The following is a 13107-nucleotide window of genomic DNA, read 5'->3' on the forward strand; positions in this document are numbered from 1 at the left end:
GAGGGGGCATTTATGGAATTCTATTTTCCTTGTCAATGTTTTATCCTGTCTCCAGTAAAAAAATCTGTCCTTCATAACACTTTCTAGTATAGCTACTACTTGTATCTTACCACAGGGGTCCCCAGTCACCATGCCACGGGCGGGTATAGGTCTGTGGCCTGTTAGGAATAGGGACACACAGAGGAGGCAAGTGAGCATTACTGCCTGAGCTTTGCCTCCTGTCAGATCAGCGGTGCCATTAGTCTCATAGCGAGAACCTTCTCGTGAACTGCGCATGCAGGGGATTTAAGCTGCACTCTCCTCGTGAGAATTTAATGCCTGATGATCTTGACAGACACAACCGGAAGATTAGGGGAAAGGCTCCAGAAGAATCCCCCACGCACCTGCCCACTGGGAGGAGGAGGGGTGAAGACTCGGGAAGATCAGGTCCTTTGCAAGGGGGAGAAGCCTGGCCTCTCCTGTTCCTATGTGGTGACCCGAGATTCAATTTGTGAGATGGGGGACTGCTAACGGGAACCCCTCTGGCTTTGCTGAGTTTTTTTTTTTCTCCTTTTCGCCTAATAAATTCCATTCCCCCTCACCCTTCAAAGTGTCTTTTTTTTTTTTTTTTTTTGAGACAGAGTCTCGCTCTGTCACCCAGGCTGGAGTGCAGTGGTGCGATCTCGGCTCACTGCAATCTCCACCTCCTGGGTTCAAGTGATTCTTCTGCCTCAGCCTCCTGAGCAGCTGGGATGACAGGCGCCCACCACCACAGCACCCAGCCCATTTTTGAATGTTTAGTAGAGACAGGGTTTCACCATGTTGGCCAAGCTGGTCTCAAACTCCCGACCTCAGGTGATCCACCCGCCTAGGCCTCCCAAAGTGCTGGGATTACAGGTGTGACTCACCATGCCTGGCCCAAAGTGTCTTAAACTCAATCACAACTCTGCCTTTGACTCAATAGGCCAGCCAATGGTAACTTCAATGCTTTGCAAGGCTGCACTGACTGACTAGGCATGTTGAGGACACGAGGAAAATGGACTGAAGTATATGTGAAATAAATGTGTGAAAACCAATTCTACACAGAGCCAATAAAATGAGTTGTATGGAAATTTAGAAGATGAAACAGCATTTCAAGGAGGGTCATTTTCTGTACCTGTCTGAAACAGCAATTGCTTTAGGTTTATTCATATTTAATTAGAAATACTAATCATTTGCACATTAGATTCCAATCTAACAATGGGCCAAACTACATCTTCATCAAATACAATATAAAAGTGAACACAAGATTTCTAACTAGTTCTTGTGTTATATTTATTAGACAAAGCCTAATAGGAAAATACTTTCAAAATTTTTTAACACACACATTTGCATTCACAGTCTGACAATCAAGTACAAGGAGTTGTATCTTCTCTCATTTTTAAGTTCTAGCTCCTTATTTCCATGCCTAAAACTGAGATGCTTATCCCTTAAAGTGGACAGATATCATTAACTTCATTCTTTACTAATTTCCACTGTTCTAGACTACCACTAAGGAGTAGCCCAACTTAAAATATGCATCAACCTAAATTAGCTAAGAAAAATAAATGGTCCACACAAAAATATCAATGACAGATTAGCATGAGCATTTTAAGATAACTACAAACATGAGGAAACATACAAATTTCAATTATTTCTATTGTAACAAAGTCACAGATACGTACTAACTCAATGTAATACTCCATGGTTCTGTAGTTTGAAGCCTACATTCGTAGCTGAAAGAAATTCTAAGTTTTAGTTTAAGCTTAGTAAAGATTTTCCCCCTCATCTGAATTCACAGGCTCCAGGTTGTCTCTTTTTTTTTTTTTTTTTTTTTTTTTTTGAGGCGGAGTCTTTCTCTGTCCCCTGGGCTGGAGTGCAGTGGCGCGATCTCGGCTCACTGCAAGCTCCGCCTCCCGGGTTCACGCCATTCTCCTGCCTCAGCCTCCCAAGTAGCTGGGACTACAGGCGCCCACCAACACGCCCGGCTAATTTTTTGTATTTTTAGTAGAGACGGGGTTTCACCGTGTTAGCCAGGATGGTGGCGATCTCCTGACCTTGTGATCCGCCCACCTTGACCTCCCAAAGTGCTCGGATTACAGGCTTGAGCCACCGCGCCCGGCCCAGGTTGTCTCTTTTATAAAAACTACTAATATAGGCTGGGTGCAATGGCTGATGCCTATAATCCCAGCATTTTGCAAGGCAGAGGCGGGAGGATTTGCTTGAGCCCTAGGAGTTCAAGAACAGCCTGGGCAACAGAGTAAGACCTCATCTCTATTTTTTAAATAAAGTAATTTTTTTAAAAACTACAAACATAATTAGTGTTCACTGGCTATGATTACTAAGTAAATGAACACAAGCTTTCATGTTCTAGAACTATTAAGACTTCAACGAATATTCAGAGAGCACAGAAATAGAACTGTGGCTGTAGCTGGCAGGGGACAAATTAAAGTCCATGGATGCGGAGAATCCCTGATACACTCTAAGAAGTAATATCCAAGCAACTCACTTTACCACTAAACTGGCTCCCAAAAGGGCCCTGAAGAAGTAGTGTAGTGGAGTTCCTTCAGTTATCCCAGCACAACATAATTTGCTCTCTGTGTCCTGAAGAGCCATAATGTACAAACGGCAATCTTAAGTATCTAAGATCATGTTGCTAAGCATGTTTTCTCTCCGCAATATATTTTTTTAACCTGTGGTGTTATTTATGTACTCAATCTTTAAGAACTATATCCAATGAAAAACTGATATATTCTAAGTACTGATAGTCTAAAGTGGTTAACTTCTTCATAAAACAATATGATAGTAGCTATCAACAGGCCTAAATTTATATTCTTTGGCCCAATAATCTCCTTAGAATTTATCCTAAGGAAAAAAATACAGTAGGTTTTGAGATAATCAGTACATAGGTCATTAAGAACAGTTTCCAGAGTCAGATAAAGGGTCAAATCCTCACTCTGCCACATACTAGCAGAAATCAGGCAAGCTTCTTAACCTCTCATATAAAATGGAGATCACACTTCCTTATAGTATAGTCACAAGGATGAAACGAGATGATGAATGTAAGGCACCTAAAAAAGTGTCAAGCATGTTAAGTGCCAACAAATGGTATTACTAGAAAAATATTGTGTTTAAAATCAGATTCACTGCTCATCATTTCTGTTAGATGAAAAGAATGTGAGCAGTATGGTTCAAGTTTGGAACACCAAAAGAGGGTCTGATCCACTAGCATGGATTCCACATAGCATGCCCCCAGAAGATGCATAGTCCCAGGACTATCAGATCCGCTGGTTTTACACATATGTCTTGACTCGGAAACTAGGAGTCTAGTAAAATATAAGAACAGCCAGCAAGAGGTACAGGTGAAGTACAAACATAGAGGCAATACTCTATGAGTATGGGATTCCATCCTCCAAGACTCAGCATACTCATTGAATCAAAAATTTCCATATGGTACTATGTCCCCAACAAGACAAACCCACAGATCAAGGAATCAAGGAGAAGAAGCATGAATGGCCCCACTTACCATCACTCACAACAAAGACTCACTGGAGGACTTTGTGTTTCCCATTTCTGCCCACAGGAAGCAAACACCTTTACCAGAGGACAAAGCAAGAGTTCCTATAAACAGACACTAAGAACAGACACTAAGAGTCGGGTGCGGTGGCTCATGCCTGTAATCCCAGGACTTTGGGAGGCTAAGGTAGGCGGATTACTTGGTCAAGAGTTCGAGACCAGCCTGGCCAACATGGTGAAACCCCATCCCTACTAAAAATACAAAAAGTCAGCTGGGCGTGGTGGCACACGCCTGTAATCCCAGCTACGTGGGAGGCTGAGGCAGGAGAATCACTGGAACCCAGGGAGTAGGGTTTATAGTGAGCCAAGATCGCACCACGGCACTCCGGCCTAGGTGATAGAGTAAGACTCCGTCTTCAAAAATAAAATAAAATAAAACAAAACAAAAGAAAAAATAAATAAAACAAAATAGACACTATGGCTGCACTCTGGTTCCTTGTAACCACAATCCAGCAGGAAAGACAGGAATAATTATCTTAGGAAGAGTAATTGACTCCCATCATCTGGAGGAGGTAGGGTTGCTATTACGCAATGGAGGCAAAAAGAAGTACGTGTGGCAAATCCACGTGATTCAGGTGATTCACTTATAAACGCCTCCTTGTATTTCCTTGCCCAATTGTGATGATAAATAGAGAAGCGTAGCAACCCTGACCTCAAATGAACATGGTTATTAAGACCACAGATCCCTCAGGGATGAGGGTCTGGTCATGTTATCATTTAAGTTAACAAAGACCAGTATAGTTGGTAGTTGAGGGGAAGGGAATCTAGGAAGGGACAGTGGAAGAGGGAAATAATTAACATCAGGTGCCACCAGAAACCAGCTGCAGCAGTGGGGACTGTAGTTCATCGTATTAACCTCCTCTTTGTTTCCCCAAAGAAGAAAACCATGAGAATCCCAGAACAGCTGATCTCCAACATGTATGAGGAAACAGATCCAAGTGATGCAAGGAGTAGCCTGTGATGAACCATGACAAGGAGTGATATGTACTGTCCTAGCTAGCTGCTAGGAATGATATTAGACAGCCTCCATTTATCAGTTCCATCAGGCTTCCCTCAGCTGCAGAGGATCACCTTGCCCAAAGGTAACTTTCCCAGGGAAGTCCACATCCAATGACTGAACAGAGAGTAGGAATTAAGGCCCAGCCAACCATGTTAACCTATAGTGGGACAATGCTGACAGGCCATATATGCTCCAAAGTTCTCCACTAGGGTGGCTAAGGCTTTATTGGGCCTGCATCTAGTTCAAACCCTTATCTACTCTCCTTTCCTTCCATGGGTATTTATCCCTACATATCCCAAATTTTATCTCAGCACCTGCTTCCAGATACTGCAACACATGGCTATCAGGCAGATTTGTATTAATTTAATACACTGAAGTAAAACTGGTATTCCAAGAATGTACACCATGTTTATCTTGTTTCCCATACCTCCAACAGTTCCCAGTTTGATAAGTGCCATCATATATCACTGAATTGCTATCTTCAATGTCACATAGTAACTTATATATCTAACAGGAGATAGCTAAATGATTTTTTAAAAAGTTAAGAGACCAACCAATGCACGAATGGCCAGCACAACTTACTTGTACTGAGGAAGGCTTCGGAACAGTGGTTACCACAGTAGTTCCTATTTGTGCCAATTTTTTAACAGGTGTCACTGCCACTTTCTTGATTAACTGTGCACTAGAGTTCTTGGCGGTGGAGGGGCGCAAGATAACACAAAGTCATTAGCGTTAGTAATTTAAAATCAGTACTACAGTGAACATTAGAACACTTTATGACAGTAAATGTATTTGTTATGACTGGAATTATAACCTAATGTGTTTTACACACATTCTGTACTATAAACCTAACTGGTCAGCTGCCCGGATGACACTCATTTCATATTTCTAAGGTGGCAACTGATTCAATAAATAACCCATTTATCTGAAATTTCAAACTAAATAAATACTACAGTATTCAACATTAAAATCTTGACTCTTTGGTTCATACAGAAAAAATAGATTCTTATGTAATATTTAATTATAAACAAAAACCTGCTAACCTACATTCTCAACCCACAGCAGTTAAACCAAACTAGAAAGGGAAGGAGTAGCTATTATCGACAGATATGGTAACAGAGAAAATGACTGTTTCAGGACCTAGAATCAAATTAGTAGGGCACAAAAATGAAAAACACTGGCAGAGAATGATTATTACAAAAAACAATGCAATCTGTCATTACAATGAGCCTGAGTCATCAAGGAAATGCTAAACTACATTCAGCATTTTTATTTAAATAAAATACCCATTAAAAAATATACATATATAATTTTTGTTTTGTTTTTTGTTTTGTTTTGAGACAGAGTCTCGCTCTGTCGCCCAGGCTGGAGTGAGGTGGCGCGATCTCGGCTCACTGCAAGCTCCGCTTCCTGGGTTCATGCCATTCTCCTGCCTCAGCCTCCCGAGTAGCTGGGACTACAGGCGCCTGCCACCACACCAGGCTAATTTTTTTGTATTTTTAGTAGAGACAGGGTTTCACCGTGTTAGCCAGGATGGTCTCGATCTCCTGACCTCGTGATCCACCCACCTCAGCCTCCCAAGGTGCTGGGATTACAGGCGTGAGCCACCGCGCACAGCCCATAAAAATATTTTTAACTCTATCAAACAAGATAAGCTTCAGTTATCTAGAAAGATCACCATGGATGTAAAATAAGTCATTCTAACAATGCCAAGTTAATGAAATGCAGCAGATTTCTGTATTTCTTAAAGATAATTTCTGTAAGATACAAATAAAAATGAATACTATAGGCCAGGTACAGTGACTCATGCCTGTAATCCCAGCACTTTGGGAGGCCAAGGTGGGCAGATCACCTGAGGTCAAGAGTTCGAGATCAGCCTGACCAACATGGAGAACCCCATCTCTACTAAAAATACAAAATGAGCCGGGCGTGGTAGCACATGCCTGTAATCCCAGCTACTCAGGAGGCTGAGGCAGGAGAATCACTTGAACCTGGGAGGCAGAGGTTTTGGTGAGCCGAGATCATACCATTGCACTCCAGCCTGGGTAACAAGAGCGAAACTCTGTCTCAAAAAAAAAAAGAATATTACTATTTTACCAAAAATTAAAATTAAAGCAGAACTGGTCAAGGGCAGTGGCTCACGCCTGTAATCCCGACACTTCGAGAGGCCAAGGCAGGCAGGTCACCTGAGGTCAGGAGTTCAAAACCAGCCTGGCTAGCATGGCAAAACTGTGTCTCTACTAAAAACACAAAAATTAGCTAGGCATGGTGGTGGGTGCCTGTAATCCCAGCTACTCGGGAGGCAGAATTATTATATTCTTTCCATTTAAGATGCAAATAGGCCAGGTGCAGTGGCTCACACCTGTAATCCCAGCACTTTGGGAGGCCAGGGCAAGCGGATTATCATGAGCCCAAGAATTCAAGACCAGCCTGAGCAACAAAGGGACATGCTATCTGTGCAAAAAATAAAATTAGTCGGGCACGGTGGTATGCAGTTGTGGTCCCAGCTACATGGGAGCCTGAGGCAGGAGGATTACCTGAGCTCGGGAGCTTGAGGCCTACAGTGAACCAAGTGAGCCGTGTTCACGCAATTGTACTCCAGCCTGGGAGATAGAGTGAAATCCTGTCTCAAAAAAGATGCAGATAGCCCTATGAACATTCCTTTGAGGACATAAAATCTGAATATGAAGACTGAATTTACTATTTTGGCAATTATCAGAGGACAAAACCAAAAATCTTTATTAAATTGACATATTCAAGGGAAGCTGACCTAAAAAGCTAAGCAGAATCATGTTTTACATTATTTTTTACTAGCAAACATATACACAACATTTATATGAAAATTATAGCTGAGAAACAAAGAAAGATGAAAAATATTTAAGGTATATTACCGGCACTGTACAGATTTTGACTGTTTGAGGATTCGCTGGTACTGCCGGCCTTGAGGTTATGTTACTTGTGGTCTCGGCTCTTGTTACAGTTTGCTGAGGAGATACCAACATCAACTGACCACTGTTACTTTTAATCAAAACAGTTCCTATATAAAAAAGAAAAAAAAAGTGACCTCTGAGCCACTAAATACAGCATAAGCATCAGATATTTTCTTCTCCCATTTTTTCAACACTTTAAAATGATGTCTTCAATACATACTGAATTTCATGCCTGCTACTTATATCAAAGATGAACAAATGTTTTTACTCCAAGCTATTTAAAAATTTTAGATCTATGAATATAATGAGATGCTCCTGAAGAAAGCAAAACATTTTTCCTTCATGACATCAAAACTATCTATAAAGCTACAGTAATTAAGATGGTGTGGTTAACAGCATAAGACTGAATAAGCTGACCACTGAAATAGAACAGAGAACCCCCAAATCAACTCATGTAGATATATCATATCACATTTTCCTAAAAGGCTCTGTAGACTTATGAGGAAAGGAGAGACTATTCAGTAAATGGGGCTGGTCAATTAGCTATCTATACGGAAAAGATAAAATTTGAGAAAGAAAAATATATATAAATGTGAGCCCTTTAAAATTATCTCCCCCAGAGAGGCATTAAAATGAGACAGCAATTAGGTCTTACCCCCCTTTGCTATGTAATCAATCCTCTCTTGAAACTGCTTGCTATAGCCACAAGTAGCTCTAAAGTAACCTGACAATGCCACATGCCAGATAACATAAACCACACTCTACAGTTCAACAATGTATAACCAATCAATGTTATTTCTGTAAACCAATGAGGATTCCTGACAAATAACTTTTTTTTTTATTTTTGAGACAGAGTCTCGCTCTGTCGCCCAGGCGATCTTGGCTCACTGCAACCTCCGCCTCCTGGGTTCAAGAGATTCTCCTGCCTCACCCTCCCCAGTAGCTGGTCTCAAACCCCTGACCCTCAGGTGATCCTCCCACCTCAGCCTCCCAAAGTGCTGGGATTACAGGTGTGAGCCACCGCACCCAGCTGACAAATAATATTTTAATCAACCCACTCTTTATACCCTTTTCTGCTTTTAAAAACCTGTTTGTTACAAAGGCACTCCCCAAGGCAATTTGTGTGTCCTGGGCAGCTGTACTCAACCTTGGCCCAAATAAACTCTCTATATTAATTCTGCCTCAGCTTCTTTCTTTTAGGTTGACCTTTCAGATGCCTATTTCACACACATTCACAAAAACCAGGTGTATTAAGAATATAAAAGTAAAAGGTAAAAATTTTTAAACTCTTAGACAATGTAGGAAATTATCTTTCTGCATGCCTATAGTCTGTGGTCCCAGGTAATTGGGACAACTGTTGAGGCAGGAGGACAGCTTGAGCCCACAAGCTCGAGGCTGCAGTGGGCTATGATCGCATCTACACTCCAGCCTGGGACACAGAGCAAGACCCTGTCTCAAAAAAGAGAGAGAGAGAGAGAGAGAGAGCGCGAAAGAAAGGACTTTCTGAACTTGGGATAGGGAAGAATTTCTTAAAATTAGATAAACTCAACTACATTAAAGGTAAAAACTGTTATTTAGCAAAAGATACCATCAGGTAATAGGAAACGCCACAAAATGAAGCAAAATTTTGGTTCACATATATTCAAAGGATAAGTATCCAAAATGCACAAAAGAAACACAGAGGCCAAGGACAGGGAAAGGTAAATTAAGACCACAGTGAAATATCACTTCATATCTACACAGACAAGCAAAGATTAACATGACCAATGACAATACCAAGGGTTAGAGAAAAGTGTATTAACAGGAATTCTAACATCTTGTTGGTGGTAATACAATTTGGTACAACTACTTTCTTCAACTTTACATCAAATTTATTTCCATTTGCATATCCTGTAACTCAGTATTTCTAACCTAAAGTAATTCTTGGCCAGGCATGGTGGCTCATGCCTGTAATCCCAACACTTTGGCAGGCTAAGGCAGGAGGATCTCTTGAGACCTGGGGTTTGAGACTACCCTCAGCAACAAAGTGAGACCCTGTCTCTACAAAAATAATTTTTTAATTAGCCAAATGCAGTGGCCGTGTGCCTGTAGTCCGAGCTACTCAAGAGACTGAGGCGGGAGGCTCACTTGAGCCCAAAAGTTCAAGGCTGTAGTGAGCTGATGGTGCCACTGCACTTCCGCCTAGGTGACAAGGCACAACGCTGTCAAAAAAAAAAAAAAAAAAAAAAAAAAGTCTTTTGTGTCAAAAGGAGGCACAACCAAAATATTCATAGCTGGAGTTCCACTTTCAGAATTGTGGCAAGAGGATCTCTACAATCCTGTTCCCCAGTAAAATAGGCATAACTGGTGAAAATTATTTTTATAAAACAACCATTCAAAGTTTTTGGAAACTGGTCAGGTATGGTAGCTCACACTTGTAAACCCAGCACCTTGGGAGGCCAAGGCAGGTGGATCACTTGAGGCCAGGAGTTTGAGACCAGCCTGGCCAACAGGGTGAATCCCCGTCTCTACTAAAAAATACAAATATTAGCGGAGTGTGGTGGCAGGCACCTGTAATCCCAGCTACTACTCAGGAAGCTGAAGCACAAGAATCGCTTGAACCTGGGAGGCGGTGGTTACAGTGAGCTGAGATCTCGCCACTGCACTCCAGCCTGGGTAACACAGAGAGATTCTGTCTCAAAAAAAAAGTGTTTGGAAACTGTCCTAAGGCATGCAGAAAATGACTACAGTTATTGGAGATCTGCTAAAACTCAGTAAGAATAGCAAGAATATGTGGCATTTGCTGCAACCAACTCCCCTCTCTTTCCCTCCTCAGCTCAACATGACAGAAATTCCATTCCAGGGAGTGTGGCCAAGAACACAGGGCTCCCTCTCTCCTAACCTCCCAATCTAAGGCTATGGTATCTTCCCAGGAGGAGGAAATCACCTGCATTTCTCATCTACCCCCAATCCTCACCCCCATCCCAGCTACATATTGAAGAGGATAAACTTGAGACAGGTGCATCTTAGAGGTTCAAGTCTCCCTTCTTTCACCCATTCCCATTCATAAAAGGAAATCTGTACTTCAAGGACAGCACACTGAGAATGCTTGGACCTCAAGTGTCTCACCCCAGCTCTTTCACAGGGTAGAGGTGTTCCATGTTGGGAGAGGTGAGCAGAAAAGACCTGAGTACTGCCCACACCCAGTACCCTGTTCCTACAGCAGGGATATCACTCAGAGAGAAGAAAGCCACAGTCCCGACCTCTGCTCCCAATATCTCCCTAAATGAAATGTCTTTACATTAAACAGAGTGGAGAAGTTCAAGGCTAAAGGCACCCTCAAATACAAAGTAGCAATTAAGAGGAGGCTGGTAGCTTCATGAGAGGTACAAGCTAAACCATAAGTCTACTAGTTTACCAAAGAAAACCAAAGAGACAACTAAGAAGGGTCCTCCTTGGGTCAGAACAAACCTCAAACACTGGCCTAAAAAATTATCTCTGTAAAGGAGCCCAAATTTAATTGGATCAGACTGTGGAACAAGTTAGGCTCTAGGGCATTGTTGAAAACAATAGGACAATCAGCTGGCAATGAGTGGATCCTAACAGCCAGGTGTGATACCAGCATAAGCAGACAGCTTAACAGAGAGATGAGGCAAAGAGACAAGAGTCCTGCTAAAGATGACAGTGCTCATGTTCAAGGATGTGCCCTCTAAAAAGCAAGATCAGCAGCTGCTTATTGTAGCAAAAGGAGACCTCACTAAAACAGTTCAGCCAGACATTTTTAAAAAATCAAAAAGCAGTAACACACCCAAGGGAGTGGGGACCGGTATTAAGAGTTGCTATACTATAGTTAACAACAAACTATGACATGTAAAGAAACAGAAAAGTGTGACATAAACACAGGGAGAAAAGCAGGCAACAGAAACCACCTGTGAGACAGACTAGATGTCAGATTTAATAAATGTCAGAGTAACAATTATAAGTATGTTCAAAGGAATAAAAGGAACCATACTTAAAGAAGTAAAGGAAGGTGTGATACATCTAGAATATCACTAGAGATAGATATTATTTTTAAAAAATGGAACTCTGTCATTACAGTAACAAATTCACAAGAGATTCAAAAGTAAACCTAAACTGGCAAAAGAAAGATCAGCAAACTTGGAGATAAATCTATAGAAATTATGCAATCCAAAGAACAAAAAGAATGATGAAAAATACAGACCAATGGAACAGAACTGAGCCCTCAGAAATAGTACCACACATCTACAACCATCTGATCTTTGACAAACCTGACAAAAACAAGAAATGGGGAAAGGAGTCCCTGTTTAACAAATGGTGCTGGGAAAACTGGCTAGCCATATGTAGAAAGCTGAAACTGGATCCCTTCCTTACACCTTATACAAAAATTAATTCAAGATGGATTAAAGACTTCAATGTTAGACCTAAAACCAGAAAAACCCTAGAAAAAAACCTAGGTGATACCATTCAGGACATAGGCATGGGCAAGGACTTCATGTCTAAAACACCAAAAGCAATGGCAACAAAAGCCAAAATTGACAAATGGGATCTAATGAAACTAAAGAGCTTCTGCACAGCAAAAGAAACTACCATCAGAGTGAACAGGCAACCTACAGAATGGGAGAAAATTTTTGCAATCTACTCATCTGACAAAGGGCTAATATCTAGAATCTACAGAGAACTTACACAAATTTACAAGAAAAAACAACCCCATCAAAAAGTGGGCAAAGGATATGAATAGACACTTCTCAAAAGAAGACACTTATGCAGCCAACAGACACATGAAAAAACGCTCATCATCACTGGCCATCAGAGAAATGCAAATCAAAACCACAGTGACATACCTTCTCACACTAGTTAGAATGGTGATCCTTAAGTCAGGAAACAACAGGTGCTGGAGAGGATGTGAAGAAATAGGAACACTTTTACACTGTTGGTGGGACTGTAAACTAGTTCAACCATCGTGGAAGACAGTGTAGCAATTCCTCAAGGATCTAGAACTAGAAATACCATTTGACCCAGCCATCTCATTACTGGGTATATATCCAAAGGATTATAAATCATGCTGCTACAAAGACACGTGCACACGTATGTTTATTGCGGCAACTATTCACAATAGCAAAGACTTGGAACCAACCTAAATGTCCATCAATGATAGACTGGATTAAGAAAATGTGGCACCATTTTCTTATACACCATATACACCATGGAATACTATGCAGCCATAAAAAAAGATGAGTTCATGTCCTTTGTAGGGACATGGATGAAGCTGGAAACCATCATTCTCAGCAAACTATCGTAAGGACAAAAAACCAAACACCACATGTTCTCACTCACAGGTGGGAATTGAACAATGAGAACACTTGGACACAGGGTGGGAAACATCACACACTGGGGCTTGTCGTGGGGTGGGAGGAGGGGGGAGGGATAGCATTAGGAGATATACCTAATGTAAATGACGAGTTAATGGGTACAGCACACCAACATGGCACATGTATACATATGTAACAAACCTGCACGTTGTGCACATGTACCCTAGAACTTAAAGTATAATAAAAAAAAAAAGAAGAAAAATAAACAGATTCTCAAAAAACATGGAACACCATT

The 13107-nt window shown here is 41.3% G+C and overlaps 1 protein-coding gene across 6 annotated transcripts in view; it reads right to left on the reverse strand.

Moving 5' to 3' along the window:
• Positions 1 to 13107, reverse strand: part of TAF4B (TATA-box binding protein associated factor 4b) — a 215396-nt gene that overhangs the window by 163255 nt on the left and 39034 nt on the right. For all 6 annotated transcript variants that reach the window (XM_063613543.1, XM_055235569.2, XM_055235551.2 and 3 more), the window contains exons 2-3: positions 7465 to 7610; positions 5156 to 5263 (exon numbers count right to left, since the gene is read on the reverse strand). In XM_063613543.1, coding sequence (XP_063469613.1) covers positions 5156 to 5263; positions 7465 to 7610 — 254 coding nt within the window. The remainder of the gene's footprint in view (positions 1 to 5155; positions 5264 to 7464; positions 7611 to 13107) is intronic.

The sequence above is a fragment of the Symphalangus syndactylus genome, chromosome 1 (genome assembly GCF_028878055.3).
Source record: "Symphalangus syndactylus isolate Jambi chromosome 1, NHGRI_mSymSyn1-v2.1_pri, whole genome shotgun sequence".
NCBI lineage: Eukaryota > Metazoa > Chordata > Mammalia > Primates > Hylobatidae > Symphalangus > Symphalangus syndactylus.